General features: G+C 50.5%; 1 protein-coding gene across 21 annotated transcripts in view; it reads right to left on the reverse strand.

Annotated features, from left to right (window-relative positions):
- The window catches only part of LOC134339799 (neurexin-2-like), a 1,323,723-nt gene that overhangs the window by 863,677 nt on the left and 440,347 nt on the right, over positions 1–19,699 (reverse strand). For all 21 annotated transcript variants that reach the window (XM_063036594.1, XM_063036593.1, XM_063036589.1 and 18 more), the window contains 2 exons: positions 2,586–2,747; positions 963–1,401 (listed from right to left, as the gene is read on the reverse strand). In XM_063036594.1, coding sequence (XP_062892664.1) covers positions 963–1,401; positions 2,586–2,747 — 601 coding nt within the window. The remainder of the gene's footprint in view (positions 1–962; positions 1,402–2,585; positions 2,748–19,699) is intronic.

Below are 19,699 nucleotides of genomic sequence, written 5' to 3' on the forward strand. Positions count from 1 at the left end.
GGTACTAAGCAGATTAATGGTTCGGCACAGACGAGATAGGCCAAAGGGCTTGTTTCTGTGCTCTAGTGTTCTATGACTCTGTGACCAGGGATGGGATGAGCTCTGGACCAGGGATGGGATGGGCTCTGGACCAGGGATGGGATGGACTCTGGACCAGGGATGGGATGGACACTGGACCAGGGATGGGATGAACCCTGTGACCAGGGATGGGATGGACTCTGGACTGTGGATGGGATGGACACTGTGACCAGGGATGGGATGGACACTGTGACCAGGGATGGGATGGACTCTGTGACCAGGGACGGGATGGACACTGGACCAGGGACGGGATGGACACTGGATCAGGGATGGGATTGACTCTGGACCAGGGATGGGATGGACTCTGGACCAGGGATGGGATGGACTCTGTGACCAGGGATGGGATGGACTCTGGACCAGGGATGGGATGGACACTGGACCAGGGACGGGATGGACACTGGATCAGGGATGGGATTAACTCTGGACCAGGGATGGGATGGACTCTGGACCAGGGATGGGATGGACTCTGTGACCATGGTTGGGACGGCCTCTGGACCAGGGAAGAGATGGATTCCGGACCGTGGATGGGATGGCTCTGGCCATGGATGAGGAGAACCCTAAAACACAGATCAGGAGGATCATGAATTGAATGGCCCCAGACCATAGATAAGGGAGACTCTGAACCATGGATTTGGAAGACCCTGGTTTATGGATGGGAGAGCCGGACCATGGATAAGGGAAGGCCCTAGAAATGAATGAGATGAGCGCCAACCATGGATGGGATGGGCTCCAGACCATGAATGAGGAGGACCCCGGATGAGAGGAGCGCTGGAACATGGATGAGATGCTGGGGCAACTTTGCGCATTACTGAGTTAATGATGACCCTTCAGCAGGTCACCACTGTCTCCCCCCCCACCCCACCCCCAGGAACAGGTCCTCCCACCTGAGCGACCGTCCCGCTGGAAATCCACGTGGCACCACTCTCCGTCGTTGACCTTCTTGTTGGTGGCGCGGAGTTTGATGGCCCCCGAGCCCATGTCGAGCAGCAGGAAGAGAAAGCCATCCAGCAGCTCCATGGCGAAGAAGTCCACCTTCTGCGGCCGCTCGCTCCGGCCTTCCTTCAGCACCTGCGGCTTGCCATGACTGAACAGCAGCAGCCCGTTGGGTTCCGTGGTGCAGAAGTCGAAGGAGATGGAGCCCGTCTTCTTGGTGTTCCACTTGGGCAGGGAGATGAAAGCCTCCGGGGCCTCGAAGGTGACTGGGTCCAAGGCTGCCACGTTCTCGCACTTGAACATTAGGTCACCGTGCACCTTCATCTTGGAATCGCCTTCCTTGGCAAGGCGCGAGAGCTCCAGTTTGAAGTCGTTGTTTTTGTAGACAACCTGTTGAAAACGGAAGTGGTTAGCAATACCCTTCCCTGGGGCACCAACTGATACATGAGTCATAGTCCTACACGGAGAGCGGTGGGTGTGTGGAATGAGCTGCCAGGGGTGGTGGTGGAGGTAGATACGATAGAGGTATTTAAGACCCACACACAAAATGCTGGTGGAACGCAGCAGGCCAGGCAGCATCTATAGGAAGAGACAGACACGTTCATGTGCGGAGAATGGAGGGAGATGGACATTGTGGAGGGAATGGAGGGAGATGGACACTGTGTAGGCAGAAGGGTGAGTTTAATGAGGTCCTTGGTGATGGATGGATGGACTTTTATAGATAAAAGTCACCAATAATGATTGACGGGGAATCCAAGGGTACAGAGAAAATTTACAGGGATATTGTTGGGTCTGGAGGACCTGTGTTATGACGAAGGATTGAATAGGTTAGGACTTTATTTCTTGGAATGTAGAAGATAGAGAGGAAATTTGACAGAGGCATACAAAATTCTGAGGGGTATAGACAGGGTAAATGCAAACTGGCTTTTTCCACTGAGGCTGGGTGGAAACTACAACCAGAGGTCATGGGTTAAGGGTGAAAGGTGAAAAGTTTAAGGGGAACCTGAGGGAGAACTTCTTCACTCAGAGGGTGGTGAGAGTGTGGGATGAGCGGCCAGCACAAGTGGTGCCTGCAAGCTCGATTTCAACATTTAAGAGAAGTTTGAATAGGTACACAGATGGTAGGGGTATGGAGGGCTATGGTCTCGGTGCAGGTCGATGGGAGTAGGCAGTTTCAACGGCTTTGCATGGACTAGCTGGGCTGAAAGGCCTGTTTCTGAGCTGTACTTTTCAATAGCCCTTAAGGTGACGGGGGACAGTTTAAAGGAGATGTGAGGGGTAAGTTTTTTACACAGAGAGTGTCGGGTGCCCGCGACGTGCTGCCGGGGGTGATGGTGGAGGCAGATACAATAGAGGTGTTTAACAGACACAGGAATGTGCAGGGAATGTCGGGATATGGACAACGTGCGGGCAGATGGCATCATTCCCAGTATAGACACGATGGGCCGAAGGGCCTGTGGTATTCCGTACTCTGTTGCATGCTGTATGACCTAAGCATTGTGGTTAAGGTGACGTGGCGGGGGAGGGTGATGTACTGCCCACACCCCGTCCCTGAACCCCCCGACCGTACTCACATCCTTCAGGCACCCCATGAAGTTGTTGCTGACCGGAGATCCGGGGAGATCGGCCGTGCTGGGACTGCCCCCGATGTAGAAGAAGTCATCAGAGCCCAGCATGGTGTAGTCTTCCTGCGTGTACCCCGTGGTGGTCAGGATACCATCCACTGAAATTGTAACCTGCCCCAAAAACGTTCGGTGGTTGTTGGGGGAGCGAGGGGGTGGGGGGGAGGCAAAAGATGGGATAGAATCTGTTACCAACAGGCCCAATGACGGTGACCGGTATCCTGGGGGGACTGGGTGGGGTGCGACCCATTTTCATGTCTGTTTAACCACAGCTGCGATTGCCATGGGATCTGATGGATTGAAGGTTTCTCGTTTCCACTGACTAGCAAAGACCCCTGTCCCGGGGTGAGCCGCCAGCAAAGCCAGGGAGACCCTCACACCCTGAACAGTCTCCCTTCTCCCTTCTCCCTTCGCCCTACCCACTCTCTCTTCTCACTGTCACTCTCATCCCCTGCCCCCCGCCCCCCCGCCCGCCCCTGTCCACCAGACCATACAAAAGCCGGAAAGCACATGCCACCAGGATCGAGGACAGATTCTATCCCACCGCTATCAGACTCCCAAACTGAACGCTCACATGCTAAAAGATGAACTCCTGATCTCCTCTCTCTCTCCCTCTGTCTATCTTTCCTTCTCCCTCTCTATCTCTCCCCCTCTCCCTCTCTATCTCTCCCCATCTCTCTTCTTCTCTCTCTGTCTCTTTCTGTCCATTCCCCCTCTGTCCCTCTCTCTCTCACTCTATCTCTCCCTAACTCTCGCCCTCTCTGTCTCTGTTGTTTTCTCTCCATCTCTCTCTGTTTCTCCACCCCCCTCTCTCTCTCTCTCCCTACCCCCAGCCCACACCATGTCTGCCACCCCGCCGATGATCACAAACTCACCCCACCTCTCTACACGTCCACATACACCCCACACCCCAGGAACCTCTCCCCCCCTCACACACACTTCCATAGCCTCTCTCTGACACCCTTCAGCACTTGCCTGCACTTGGAACAATATACAGCAGCCATTTACCCCCCCCCCCCCAGGGCGTAAACACACTTGTCCAGGAAGCAATTGCCCCGTCAGCCCATTTAGCAACACCCAATTGAAACAGGTCCCTTCACTGCCACCTTCACTGTTCTTCCTACTTCAAACCATCAGAGCCCGTGCCTCTGTGACTGCCGCCTGCTGGCATTGGGTTTGATGGGTAAATTCATTCCTCCCAGCCGCCGTTTGTGTGAGTGCCTCCCCAAGGGTCTGCAAGGGGATGAAATCAGAACCAGTGTCGTAGCGTAACGGGTGGTGTGGGTATATTCTCCTCGCTGGCAGCCTGACATGTCTGCCAAATGTACTGAACACAGCCTGACATCAAAACTCCCAGAATGTTCGACACTGCCACTCACACCATAAGGTACAGGAGCAGAGTTGGGCTATTCAGGTCTGCTCCACCATTCCATCATGGCTGACTCACTATCCCTCTCAACCCCATCCTCCTATCTTCTCACCGTAACCTTTGATGTCCTGAATAATCAAGAACCTATCAACCTCTGCTTTAAACATACCCAATGATTGATCTCCACAGCCGTCAGTGACAACAAATCCTCTCTGGCTAAAGAAATTGCTCTTCATCTCTGTTTAAATGTTCTATTCTGAGGCTGTCCCCTCTGGTCCTAGACTCCCCCACTATAGGAAACATCCTCTCCACACCCACTCTATCTGTGTCCTCTGGTCCTAGACTCCCCCACTATAGGAAACATCCTCTCCACATCCACTCTATCTGTGTCCTCTGGTCCTAGGCTCCGTCACCATAGGAAACATCCTCTCCAAATCCACTCTATCAAGGTCTTCCAACAATGAGGGAGAAGGAAAATTCAGTCTCCATTGAACGTGCCCAGTGCACAGTGCCTCATGTGCTGAGTTCTGTGAGTGAAGTACTGATCCCGCAAGCCCAAAACAAGCAAACCTCCTTCCTCGAGATCCCAACCCCATCCGTCATCATCAGGACTCCAGTCGATACCCAGGAAACCGAGAGCGATGGAGAACAGGCACATGGGAGAGGAGCTGAGATCACCCATGATCACAATGAATGGGGGGATAGGCCAGGCTTGAGGGGCCAATTAGCCTTCTCTGTCTTCTAGTGTTCGGTATGCATGGGCTACTCGACTGGCCCCATCCACAAACTCTCCAATGTCTCAGATTCAGCTGTTTACCGAGCCCACTGCAGATCAAGCAATCCAACGTGGAACCCAGTTTCCACCAAGGTCCATGAAACATCGAACATACATCATATAGGACATATAACATAGAGACATGGAAACATAGAAAACCTACAGCACAGTACAGACCCTTTGCCCCACAACATTGTGTCAAACTTTTAACCTACTCGAAGATTAATTTAACCCATCCCTCCCACATGGTCCAACATTTTTTTTATCATCCATGAGCCTATCTAAGAATCTCTTAGATGTCTCTACTGTATCTGCCTCTCCCACCACCCCGGGCAGGGTGTTCCACACGCCCACTACTCTCTGTGTAAAAAAAACCTACCTCTGACAACCCGATACTTTCCTCCAATCACCTAAAAATTATGCCCCCTTGCATTACCTATTTCCACCCTGGGAAAAAATCTCTGGCTGTCTGCTCAATCTATCAGCTGTACAGCTCTATCAAGCCATCTCTCATCCTCCTTCACTCCAAAGAGAAAAGCCCTCGCTCACTCAACCTATCCTCTTAAGACATGCTCTCTCATCCAGGCAGCATCCTGGTACATCTCCTCTGCACCCTCTCTAAAGCTTCCACATCCTTCCTATAGTGAGTCGACCAGAACTGAACACAGGACTCCAAGCACGAGGAAAGCTGCAGATGCTGGAAATTCAAGCAACACACATCAAAGTTGCTGGTGAACGCAGCAGGCCAGGCAGCATCTCTAGGAAGAGGGACAGTCGACGTTTCGGGCTGAGACCCTTCATCAGGACTAACTGAAAGAAGAGCTAGTAAGAGATTCTCCCTAGGCCTCCTGTCCCATGATCCTCTCATATCCCTTTTGAGACCACCTCCCCCTCGTACCCCATCCGTCATTTATTTATATACACACATTCTTTCTCTCTCTCTCCTTTTTCTCCCTCTGTCCCTCTCACTATACCCCTTGCCTATCCTCTGGGTTTCCCCCCCTCCCCCTTTTCCTTCTCCCTAGGCTTCCTGTCCCATGATCCTCTCATATCCCTTTTGCCAATCACCTGTCCAGTTCTTGGCTCCATCCCTCCCCCTCCTGTCTTCTCCTATCATTTCGGATCTCCCCCTCCCCCGCCCACTTTCAAATCTCTTACTAGCTCTTCCTTCAGGTATTCCTGACAAAGGGTTTCGGCCCAAAACATCGACTGTACCTCTTCCTAGAGATGCTGCCTGGCCTGCTGCGTTCACCAGCAACTTTGATGTACAATACTCCAAGTGTGGTCTAACCAGGGTTTTATGGAGCTGTAACATTACCTCACAGATTTTGAACTCAATCCCCCGATTAATGAAGGCCAGCACACCTTCTTAATCACCCTATAAACTTGTGCGGCAACTTTGAGGGATCAAAGATAATCGCTGCTAAGTCCTGCGATTAACCCCATGTTCTGCCTTCAATGTGAATCACTTCACACTTTTCCGGATTGAACTCCATCCGCCACTTCTCAGCCCAACTCTGCATCCCATGTCCCAATGTAACCTACGACAACCTGTAACACTAACTACCCACAGCTCCACCAACCTTTAAGTCATCTGCAAACTTCCTCATCCAAGTCACTTACTAAATTCTCAAAGAGCAGAACATTACTGGTCACCCGCCTCTTGACAGAATACACACCACCTACAACCAACTCACCCCGCCTTCTGTCAGCAAGGCAACTCAGAATCTACAAAGCAAAGTTTCCCTGGATCCTATGCCTCCTAACTTCCTGAATGAGTCTCTCAGTTATCTTCTTTTACTGTTCTCTGTCTCCTGCACATTGGTTTTTGTCTGAATTGTTGGGTGTGGTTTTTCATTGATTCTATTGTATTTCTTTGTGTTTACTGTGAACGCCTGCAAGAAAATGAATCTCGAGATTGCCTGTGGTGCTTTGATAATGAATATACTTCAAACTTTTTTAACTTTGATTGCGACCTCCTTTCCTCAAATATTATGCTCTGGACATATCACCCCATACCTCTCACTGGAGCAGAAGTCAAGATCTCCAGTGTGTACCTGTTGGAATTAAGCACCTTCCCTCTAAAAGGGACGCCGTGGGAATCGAGACCATGTTTCGTGTTTGCAGGAACATCCCACAGTTCCCGTGAAGTTCGGTCCAATCACTTCACAGAGTTTGGAAGCAGACAAAACTCCAGTTCTGGGGTTAGCTGCCAATGTCAGGACCAGAGCCATGGCAATCTCCAAACGGGAAAGCATTCCAGGAGCATTTCTGTGGAACTCTACGGATGGGATGTGGAATTTGTGTGTTGGGGCGAACAGTTTACTAAACCATGGCAAATTCCCCATGGGAAATGTAAGCCATCTCCATTGAGTGACCTGACTGGAAACCTTGTCATCGAGTCCTACAGCACGGAAATTAGGCCCTTCGGCCCATCCAGTCTGTGCTGACCACCGATTCATATCAGTCCCATTGTATTCGCTAAAATGTTCCCATCACCTTCCCCAGATTCTACCCCTCACCCAGACACTGGGAGGGGCACAATTTACCCACCGATGTCACACGTGATTGAGATGTGGGAGGTAACAGGAGCACCCACATGGTCACAAGAGGAACATGCAAACACTGCACAGACAGCGCCATAAGTTGGAATTGAGCCCCCCCCACCCCACCCCCCCCCGTCTCTGCGGCAGTGAGGAAGCAGCACTAACCGCTGCAGCGTGTGCATGAGGGTGGGAAAGGCCTTGAGTTCAGGCCCCATGTCTGAGACTTTAGGAGCACCAACATAGAAGAGTTCCCAGTTGCTGCTCGCACTGTGGAATTGAACCATAAGACACAGGAGCAGAATTAGGCCATTTTGGAGTCTGCTCCAAAGCCTCGATGCTCCAGATGTGGAACCAACATGGACAGGTGGAGCTGGATCTACAGTCACCTCAGGTGGGATTCCTAGCTTCCCGTTACAGGACGGCCCAGAAGTGTGAGCTCGGATTTTTCCCTTTGGAGTGAAGGAGGATGAGAGGTGACTTGATAGAGGTGTACAAGATGATAAGAGGACAGCCAGAGACTTTTCCCAGGGTGGAAATGGCTAATATGAGGGGGCATGATTTTAAGATGATTGGAGGAAAGTATAGCAGGGGTTGTTAGAGGTAGGTTTTTTTCACACAGAGAATGGTGAGTGTGCCAGGGTTGGTGAAAGAAGCAGATACCTTAGGGACATTTAAGAAAGATAGGTCTGTGGATGATAGAAAAATGGAGGGGGAAGTATGAGGAAAGGATTAGATTGATCTTAGAGTAGATTAAGAGGTCAGCACAATATTGTGTACTGTGCTGTAATGTTCTATGTTCAATAATCCATCAACCCTCCCTACCTGCTCCTCAAACTGATGCTCTGATGACCATATTGGATGGCTATTGGTGTCTCTCCACACAACTCTTTGGAGTATTTTCTGGGAATGCCAATTAGATCCTGATTCATGAAATTTGGAAGCTAGAATCCAGATCCCAGAAATGCCTCGGCTGAAGAATCAGAGGGTAGAACTCCATGGAATGTTGTGATGCTGAAGTGAACTCTGGCAGCTGGGTACATTGGAGAACTTTCTTGTCCTCCTGACAGGAGTTTGGTAATCCAGCATCTTCACCATGTCCATCATCCCTGTTCATCTAAAGCCATGCCTGCCCCCAGATCTGGAGTTAAATCTCACACCCTCCCAGGCTGCTGGGCCACCCATAAGAGACCAGAAGACTTGGTGCAGAATTAGGCCATTCAGCCCGTCGGGTCTACTCTGCTATTCCATCATGGCTGATTTATTATCCCCCTCATCCCCATTCTCCTGTGCTTTCTCCCCATAACCATTGACACCCTGACTAATCAAGAATCTATCAACCTCCACCCAATGACTTGGCCACCGCAGCCACTTGTGGCAATGAATTCCACAAATCCACCACCCTCTGGCTAAAGAAATTCCTCCTCATCTCCATTCTAAAGGGACCTCCCTCGATTCCAAGGCTGTGTCTCCCAGTCCTAGACTCACCTACTGCAGGAAACATCGTCTCTACTTCAACCCTATCGAGGCCTTTCAATATCAGATGGCTTTCAATGAGATCCCTCCTCATTCTTCCAAACTCCATCGAGTACAGGCCCAGAGCCATCAAATGCTCATCATACATTAACCCTTTCATTTCCAGAACCATGCTCGTGAACCTCCACTGGACCCTCTCCGATGCCAGTACATCCTTTCTTGGACAAGGGGCCTAAAACTGCTCACGATACTCCAAGTGCGGTCTGACCAATGCCTTATAAAGCCGCAGCATCACACCCTTGTCTTTTTATATTCTAGTCCTCTGGAAATGAACGCTTACATTGCATTTGCCTTCCTCACCACCGACTCCACCTGCAAATTAACCTTCAGGAAATCTTGCATGAGGACTCCCAAGTCCCTTCGATGCTCTGATTTCTGAATTTTCTCCCCATTATGATAACAGTCTCTTGCTTAATTCCTTCAGTTTCTGCCACCTAGCCTCAGGGCGAGCTGTCAACCTTGAATGATTCAACTGGCCCAACACACGGTAGAACCGGCTGCCACTGGCTTGCAGTGACCAGGTTTGTGTCACCACCCGATCTGAACAACAACTTGTAAAACAGTTGCTTTTTCATCCCCGTGACAGCATCCAGCACCTCCCAGTTGCGAAACAACGCCTTCTGACACTGATCTAACTTATCAGCTAGTTCTCTCCCTTCACCACATCTGATTCTCTGCAGCTTGGCAATGCTCCTTTCATCACCTGTTCACAAATTACAACTGGCAACCCATCACCTAAAAGTCTTTGATGAAGAAAAGTTCCAGCAACCACGGCCATGTGTTTCATCATAAACACTAAATACTCTGCAGATGCTGGAAATGCAGAGCAACACACACAAAAACTCTGGAGGAACCCAGCAATTCAGGCAGCATCTATGGAGGGGAATAAACAGTCAACGTTTCGGGCTAGGAACGCTCACCAGGAATAGAGAGGAACAGGAAAGGAGCCAGACTACCAAGGTGAGGGGAAGGAGTACAAGTGGGCAGGTGATAGGTGAGACCAGGTGAGGAGGAAGGTGGGTGGGTGGGGGAGAGGGGGGATGAAGTGAGACAGTGGGAGGTGATGGGTGAGACCATGTGAGGGGAAGGTGGGTGGGTGGGGGAGGGGGGGGATGAAGTGAGACACTGGGAGGTGATAGGTGAGACCAGGTGAGGGGGAAAGTGGGTGGGTGGGGGAGAGGGGGGAATGAAGTGAGACACTGGGAGGTGATTGGTGGAAAAGGTGAAGAATAAGGAATCTGATAGGAAGGGAGATTGGACCATGGGTGAAAGGGAAGGAAGAGGGGCACCAGAGGGAGGTGATGGCCAGGTGAGGAGAATAGAAGGGCTTGAGGGGGCAGCCAGAATGGGGAATGGAATTTGAGAGAAGGGGGAGGGTTAGGGTTTATCAGTGTTACAGCGAGGAACGTGGGGTGTGTCAGTGTTACAGTCTCAGGCCGAAATTTTGACCATTTATTCCTCTCCACAGATTTTTTTTTGAATTTCTGGACCTCATCTGACGAAGTGATATTAGATATTACACGGTGCAGAGATTGTACGAATGCAGGAGATCGGAATGATAACCGACAATGCTGGAAACACCCCGCAAGTCGGGCAGCATCTGCGGAGAGAGAAACAGAGTTAATGTTCAGGACAATAATGTTTCTCTTCTCTTGGCTGTCTGTCCCACAAAGTGGTTCCAGCACCGGCTCGTCGTCCTTGGGGGGTTTAGGGGAATTGTACTGGAGACAGTTTGCTCTTGAACAGCGAGCTCGGGGAATTATAAACACATGCCCGCCGAATCCGCTGGTTCTGATTTCTGGCACTCACAGGAGAATATTAGTGGCAAGAGGCTCAAAATAAAATTAAATTATGTAATCGTCAGACACAAAAATGGCATTTGTTTTTACACATTTCTGTTAATAGTATTAGTTGTAAGGGGAAGAGGTTAGAGAAAGCATTCCAAGGTAACCCACCAGCGGCTGTTAGCCCATGCAGGGAATAGCTTCACAACTCAATGCTCGCTCATCCAGTAGCATGCAGAGCCCCATGCAGTGGCAGAAAAAATAAACCAACACAAAACAGACAGTGTCACGGTTTCATTTGTAAAGAGGAGATAGCAAGGACGGGTTCCCTCTCTCACCGACGCTGCCATCGCGGTGTCGGGCCTGCGCACCGATTTCAGCGCCCGTTCTTTGGTCATCGGCCGCAGGTACGGGAGACTGCCCGCCTGCAGCCTGTCATTATCGTGGGTGGGAGGTGGGACGGGGAACTTTCCCCCCACCCCACCCACACACATGGGTGGTGTGTGCGCTGTTCAAGACCTGCAGACACAGCGACCCCTCCTTGCCATGATGTCGGCTCGGTGACCGGTGCGGGGGTACGTTCAGCCTCGGGCAGTGGCCCCTCCCCGTCTCTGGCCCCTACACCCCTGACTTCCCCAGCAACCCCGCACAACAGCCACGATAGCCCCCTTGGAGCGGCCGTTGTGTGAGCTTGCTGGATGAGGAAGACTAACGGATACTTCCAGGAGAGATTCCGCACCGGCTCCAAGGAACGCCGGATAACGCAAATCTCCTGACCCGCCCGAACCGGGGCTTCCAGGAGAGATTGTCCAATTCCACGTCCCTCTCCGACACACCTGAAACAAACCAGCGACTTTCTGCTCTCTTCACCTCAGAGTGAGGGAGAGTTTGGATGGGATGGCTATCCTGCCTAGACCGGCTTCTTTCCAGAACTTCCTGCGAATAATCAGAATTCGAGGGTGAGTCACCACAGATTGACGGGTCTCCAGGCACGAACTCCCCAGGTAAAGGGGGATTAAAGCGGTCTCCCTTGTTTAGAAATCCCAGCCCTTCGCTGCCCTGTGCCCTGGGAATACTAGAGGTTCTTTGCTCTGCGGCGCTGTGTACTACCGCGGCCCTTGGCAAAGACCAGGCTCGTATTAGCACTTCAGATTATCAACTCGATCTGATCTCCGAGTGCGTGTCACAAGATGAAGAGGGAAATATGGTCCCTCGACACCACTGAACTGCAAGAGACTAATAACCACAATTATGCAAAAGGGTTCTGATTTTACAGAGCACGATTATTTAACAATGTCTTGTTCAAACAGACATTTCCCACCCATCACCCGTTGGGCCCTGGAGTAACACAATTACAATCAATGTGTCTACGTTAAATTAAATCATATTGCGGGGTTGTGGCAGCGGACTTGGCAACACAGAACAGCTGACGATTTGTCGGAGGACATAATATTTTTGTAGCAACAGCAGTTGGATGCGCACGACTGTGTGTCTGTGTATGTTTGTAAGGGTTCCTGTTTCTGTGTGTGTGTGTGTGTGTGTGTGTGTATGTCTGCATGTCTCTGTGTGTGTCTGTGCGTATGCATGTGTCTGTATATATCTACTACACCCCTCCCTGTCTCTGTAACCCCCTCCAGCCCCTACACCCCTCCCCGTCTCTGTAACCCCTTCCAGCCCCTACACCCCTCCCCGTCTCTGTAACCACCTCCAGCCCCTACAACCCTCCCTGTCTCTGTAACCCCCTCCAGCCCCTACACCCCTCCCTGTCTCTGTAACCCCCTCCAGCCCCTACACCCCTCCCTGTCTCTGTAACCCCCTCCAGCCCCTACACCCCTCCCCGTCTCTGTAACCCCTTCCAGCCCCTACACCCCTCCCCGTCTCTGTAACCACCTCCAGCCCCTACAACCCTCCCTGTCTCTGTAACCCCCTCCAGCCCCTACACCCCTCCCTGTCTCTGTAACCCCCTCCAGCCCCTACACCCCTCCCTGTCTCTGTAACCCCCTCCAGCCCCTACACCCCTCCCCGTCTCTGTAACCCCTTCCAGCCCCTACACCCCTCCCCGTCTCTGTAACCCCTTCCGGCCCCTACACCCCTCCCTGTCTCTGTAACCCCCTCCAGCCCCTACACCCCTTCCTGTCTCTGTAACCCCTTCCGGCCCCGACACCCCTCCCTGTCTCTGTAACCCCCTCCAGCCCCAACACCCCTCCCTGTCTCTGTAACCCCCTCCATCCCCTACACCCCTCCCTGTCTCTGTAACCCCCTCCAGCCCCTACACCCCTCCCCGTCTCTGTAACCCCTTCCAGCCCCTACACCCCTCCCCGTCTCTGTAACCCCTTCCGGCCCCTACACCCCTCCCTGTCTCTGTAACCCCCTCCAGCCCCTACACCCCTTCCTGTCTCTGTAACCCCTTCCGGCCCCGACACCCCTCCCTGTCTCTGTAACCCCCTCCAGCCCCTACACCCCTCCCTGTCTCTGTAACCCCCTCCATCCCCTACACCCCTCCCCGTCTCTGTAACCCCCTCCGGCCCCTACACCCCTCCCTGTCTCTGTAACCCCTTCCGGCCCCTACACCCCTCCCTGTCTCTGTAACCCCCTCCATCCCCTACACCCCTCCCCGTCTCTGTAACCCCCTCCGGCCCCTACACCCCTCCCTGTCTCTGTAACCCCTTCCGGCCCCTACACCCCTCCCTGTCTCTGTAACCCCCTCCAGCCCCTACACCCCTCCCTGTCTCTGTAACCCCTTCCGGCCCCTACACCCCTCCCTGTCTCTGTAACCCCCTCCAGCCCCTACACCCCTCCCTGTCTCTGTAACCCCCTCCATCCCCTACACCCCTCCCTGTCTCTGTAACCCCTCCGGCCCCTACACCCCTCCTTGTCTCTGTAACCCCCTCCGGCCCCTACACCCCTCCCTGTCTCTGTAACCCCCTCCGGCCCCTACACCCCTCCCTGTCTCTGTAACCCCCTCTGGCCCCTACACCCCTCCCTGTCTCAGAATCATAATCGCATTTATTATCACCGGCATGTGACATGAAATTTGTTAACTTAGCAACAGCAGTTCAATGCTATACATAATCTAGCAGAAAAAAAAATAATAATAATAAATAAACAAGTAATTCAATTGTGTATATTGAATAGATTTTTTTACAGTGCAAAAACAGAAATACTGTATATTAAAAAAAAGTGAGACAGTGTCCAAAGATTCAATGTCCATTTAGGAATCGGATGGCAGAGGGGAAGAAGCTGTTCCTGAATCGCTGAGTGTGTGCCTTCAGGCTTCTGTACCTCCTACCTGATGGTGACAGTGAGAAAAGGGCATGCCCTGAGTGCTGGAGGTCCTTAATAACAGAAACTGTCTTTCTGAGACACCGCTCCCTGAAGATGTCCTGGGTACTTTGTAGGCTAGTACCCAAGATGAAGCTGACTAGATTTACAACCCTCTGCAGCTTCTTTCGGTCCTGTGCAGTAGCCCCCCCCCCCCATACCAGACAGTGATGCAGCCTGTCAGAATGCTCTCCACAGTACATCTATAGATGTTTTTGAGTGTGTTTGTTGACATGCTAAATCTCTTCAAACTCCTAATAAAGTATAGCCGCTGTCTTGTCTTCTTTATAACTACATCAATATGTTGGGACCAGGTTAGATCCTCAGAGATCTTGACAACCAGAAACTTGAAACTGCTCACTCTCTCCACTTCTGATCCCTCTATGAGGATTGGTATGTGTCCTTCGTCTTACCCTTCCTGAAGTCCACAATCATCTCTTTCATCTTACTGACGTTGAGCGCCAGGTTGTTGCTGCGACACCACTCCACTAGTTGGTATATCTCACTCCTGTACACCCTCTCGTCACCATCTGAGATTCTACCAACAATGGTTGTATCATCAGCAAATTTGGTATTAGAGCTATGCCTAGCCACACAGTCATGTGTATACAGAAAGTAAAACAGTGGGCTAAGCACACACCCCTGAGGTGCATCAGTGTTGATCGTCAGCAAAGAGGATATGTTATCAACAATCTGCACCGATTGTGGTCATCCGGTTAGGAAGTCGAGGATCCAATTGCAGAGGGAGGTACAGAGGCCCAGGTTCTGTAACTTCTTAATCAGGATTGTGGGAATGATGGTATCAAATGCTGACCTATATTCAATGAACAGCATCCTGGCATAGGTGTTTGTGTTGTCCAAGTGATCTAAAGCCGTGTGGAGTAATCCCTTCCAACCTCTACACCCCTCCCTGTCTCTATAACCCCTCTGGCCCCCAGATCCCTCCCTGTCTCTGTAACCCAGTCTGGCCGCATGCCTTGATGCACATATGTACATGACTTTTGTAAACCTGTGCTTGTATGTTTGTTAACATGTGCGTGTACATTAGTGTGTACGTAAATCTGTGGGCATGCTTGCTGGTCTGTGCATGTGTGTACCTGTGATTTTGCACGCAGTTGTGTGTATTTATGTGTGCCTGTGGGTATGAGCTTGTGTGTTTCTGTGCATGCACGTGTCTCTGCATGTGTGTTTTTATGTATGTTTGAGAGTGCCTTTGACTGTGGTGTCTGTGAGTGACACATCTATATCGTTTCCTGCCCTGTCGTTTAGAGCAACGTTCACTGGTGTCAGAGTCTCTGACTCCACCGCCCCTTCAGGAAATCAGTTCCAAATCACAAACCCACCCCCCCTTGAGTCACCTACAACCATCCTACCCCTGACCTTTAACCTCTGCCCCAGCTACAGAACCCTCCATCGAGGTAGAACATTTTAGACTCTCTGCCCTCCATGAAGTTTACCCTCAAACTCCCCCCTCCCAGGGGAAGCAAGCCCAGCCTCCACTTTCACCTCCCTGCTGAACTAGACTAGCCCCGGGCACACATCCACCCCTCTGCTCCCCTACACAATTTCACCCTTCAAGAAGTGGCGGGGTTGGGGGGAGGCACCTTGCCCCCTGAACGGAGAGGGGGTGCTGGGCGCCGCGGTAGGGCAGCGGGTTGGCGCGATGCCATTACCGTTCCGGGAGTTCCGGAGTCCGGAGCTCAATGCCGGCAGCGTCTGTCGGGACTCTGCACGTTCTCCCTGTGGCCGCGTGGGTCCCCTCCCACAGTCCAAAGTCGTACCGGTTAGTAGGTTAATTGATCATTGTAACTTGTCCCGTGATTAGGCTCGGGTTAAATCGGTAGTCCAATCACAAACAAGAGAAGATCTGCAGATGCTGGAGATCCAGACAACACCCACAAAATGCTGGAGGAACTCAGCAGGCCAGGCTGCACCTATGGAAAAGGGTAAACAGTCAACGTTTCAGGCTGGGATCCTTCACCAGGACTGTTCTCATGACCCTGTCTACCTGTCTTCCCCCTTCCTTTCCAGTCCTGGTGAAGGGTCCCGGCCTGAAACGTCGACTGTTTACTCTTCTCCATAGACGCTGCCTGGCCTGCTGAGTTCCTCCAGCATTGTGTGTGTGTTTTGGTTTATTCAGTGAGTTGCTGGTGGTTGTGGCTCTTTGGTTCTGCATTCTATCTCTAAATAAAAGTGAACAGAATTCATAAAGGCTTCAACGTGGCGGAAGGCCAGGGAAGAGGGAATAACGCTGGTCAATACCTGCGTGCACCAAAGGCTGGCCATACCGAGAAAAAGGGACCACCTGCTGGGGGAGTCCAGCGGGTCGAGCAGCGTCTGTGGGGTGAGGGGAGGCACTATCGAGACCATCCATCCGGGGTCTGCGGTGGGCTGGGCCAGGAGCATCAGGGGGACGTGGAAAGTGCAGGGGCGACTGGTTAACTTCCACTCGGCGGCCTCCCTACCTCGAGTAGCCGAAGTTGTTTGAGACGTGCGATTCGTGCGCACTGTTCCCCTATCTCTGACTTCCCCTCTACCTGCGCTCTGCAGGGAAAGTTGTGGCAGTCTGTGTAACTCGAAGACAGCTGTTAATTTTGTTTACTCTACAGGCGGATCTCTCAGTTCAGGTGTTTGCAAGGGGTCTATAACTCGCCTTCTCAGGATAATTCATGTATTTATTAATTATTATTATTTTGTACTAACACGCTTTGTCTTCTTTTGTACATCGGCCATTTGTCAGTCTGAGTTTGTGTGTAGATTTTCATTGATTCTCATGTATTTCACTGTTCTACTCTGAATGCCTGCACAAAAATGAATCTCAGGGTTGTATACGGTGACTTACATGTACTTTGGTAATAAGTTTACCGTGAACTTTGAACACGCCTGACCTGATGCTCTGGTGTTTCTCCATGTAGGTACCCGTGAGACTGTTTTTCATGGAGCCTGCTCATCACTCATGACAACTAACTAGTTGGCCGTCGCTTGTCGGGCAAATTCTGCAGTTTGATAATAAGTGTACTTTGAAATCTTGAACTGGCATGGCTAATTTCACTCACTCCAACACTGAACTGATTGCACAGCCTACGGACTCTCCTCCAAGGACTACAACTCGTGTTCTCAATATTTATCCATCTATCAATCTCTCTATCTATCTGTCTATCTATCTATCTAACTATCAATTAAGCTGTGTATCTATCTATTTATCAATCAATCTATGTATCTATCTGTCTATTGATCTATCTAACTGTCTGTTTATCTATCTACAATGTATCTGTGTCTATTTATCTGTCTATCTATTTAGATATCTACCTTATCAATTGATCGATCTTTATCTGTTTATCAATCTGTCTATCTATTGATCTATTTGTCTATGAATCAATCTGTCTATCTACCTATCTATCCATCAACCACTGTCTATCGATCTGTCGATCTATCCATCTGTCTGTCTGTCTATCTAACTGTCTACCTGTCTATCTATCTGTTTGTCCATCTGTCTATTTATCTGTCTATCTATCTAGCTATCCATTTATTTATTTATCTGTCTGTTTGGTTTGTATTTCAGTTTCTCTTCGTCAGTCAGGACACTGAGTATGGGTCTGAAAGCAGGTTGTAGCTGTGTAAACTCTGGTCACCTGGAGTATTTGGTCACACCCTTACAGGAAGTTTGTGGAGGTTTTGGAGAGGGTGACTAAAAGGGACACCAGGATGCTGCCTGGATGAGAGAGTTTATACTCATAATGAGCGGTTAGACAAAGCTGGGTTGTGTTCTCTGGAGCAGCGGCAGGTGAGGGGAGACCTGATAGACATGTGAGAGGTGGAGATGCAGTAGGCAGGCAGAGTATTTCCCCCCAGGAGGAGAGGGAGCAAGTTTAAGAGAGATGTGCAGGGGCAAATGTTCTTCATGCAGAGAGTGGTGGGTGTATGGAATGTTCTGCCAGGGCTGGGGATGGAGGCAGATACGATAGAGGTGTTAGACAGACACATGAATGTGTAGGGAATGATGGGAGATGGACCATGTGCAGGGAATGATGGGAGATGGACATTGTGCAGGCAGAAAGGATTTAGTTTAATTTGGAACATGTTCAGTACAGGTGTCTGGGCTGAAGGGCCAATTCCTGTGTGTGCTGTTCTGTCTTCCAGGATCATCTTTAAATGCTTAAGATCTTCTGTACAACAAACTGATGAATCACAACTATATCTCCCACCCAAGGTTACGGGGTGACTCTGAGCTGGTAATTAATACTGGTGTTATAACGATGTTGGTCTGTCTCACTAATAATTCATGTCATTGTACCAGAAGCCAAATTCGGGAATGCTGCTGCTCTCTAATCAACCACACACACACACACACACACACACACACACACACACACACACTCACTCACCCCCTCAGCACACCCTGCCTCTCTCCCCATGATTTCACTCATCCTCTCGGTTCATTTCCCCTCCCTCACCACGATTTCTGCTGCAATTCATGACCCTGTATCCTAGCCCCTCTGAACATAAAACTGACTGCCATAGCTGAAATACCATAAACACGAGAGATTCTGCAGAGGCTGGAAAGCCAGAGCATCGTTGTCGTCGCGGACAAATTTCTTGACTTATGCCAATGATATTAAATCTGAGTCTGATCTTTCTGTGCCGTGTTGTATGACCTTTGCCATGACCACCATTGCTCTTGGCAAATTTTTCAACAGAAGTGGTTTGCCATTGTCTTCTTCCGGGCAGTGTCTTCACAGGACGGGTGACCCCAGGCATTATCAATACTCTCGTCTGCCTGGCATCAGTGGTCGCATAACCAGGACGTGATCTGCACCGGCTGCTCATACGACCACCACCGCCTGATCCCGTGGCTTTACGTGACCCTGACTGGGAGCTAAGCAGGTGCTACCCCTTGCCCAAGGGTGGCCTGCTGGCTGATGGAGGGAAGGAGAGACTTGCACCTCCTTTGGTAGAGACGTATCTCCACCCCACCAGCCAGGGCAACACACACACAAAGTTGTACACTCAGCCAGCTCCGACTGGGGCACCAGCATCGAGGCCACTTTCAAAAGGCGACGCGTTCGTCATTGAGGACCCCATCACCCAAAACCTGCCCTCTTCACATGGGGAGGAACCGGAAGCACACACTCAATGTTTTAGGAACAGACTTCCCTTCTGCCATCCCATCAGATTTCTGAATGGACAATGAACCTATCAACACAACCTCAATAGATTTTTCACTCTGTATTTTCACTCCTTATTGTGCTACTGCCACAAAACAACAAATCTCACAACATGACAGTGATATTAAACTATTCTGATTCTGAAATCCTGGAGGTAATCAGTGTACACACACACAAAAAATGCTGGTGAACGCAACAGGCCAGGCAGCATCTATAGGAGATTTAGGCCAGTTAGAAGAGTGGGCTGAAAGATGGCAGATGGAGTTTAATGCTGATAAATGTGAGGTGCTACATTTTGGTAGGACTAATCAAAATAGGACATACATGCTAAATGGTAGGGCATTGAAGAATGCAGTGGAACAGAGAGATCTAGGAATAATGGTGCATAGTTCCCTGAAGGTGGAAGCTCATGTGGATGGGATGGTGAAGAAAGCTTTTGGTATGCTGGCCTTTATAAATCAGAGCATTGAGTATAGGAGTTGGGATCTAATGTTGAAATTGTACAAGGCATTGGTAATGCCAAATTTGGAGTATTGTGTACAGTTTTGGTCATCAAATTATAGGAAAGATGTC

This window comes from Mobula hypostoma, chromosome 30, assembly GCF_963921235.1.
Source record: "Mobula hypostoma chromosome 30, sMobHyp1.1, whole genome shotgun sequence".
Lineage (NCBI taxonomy): Eukaryota > Metazoa > Chordata > Chondrichthyes > Myliobatiformes > Myliobatidae > Mobula > Mobula hypostoma.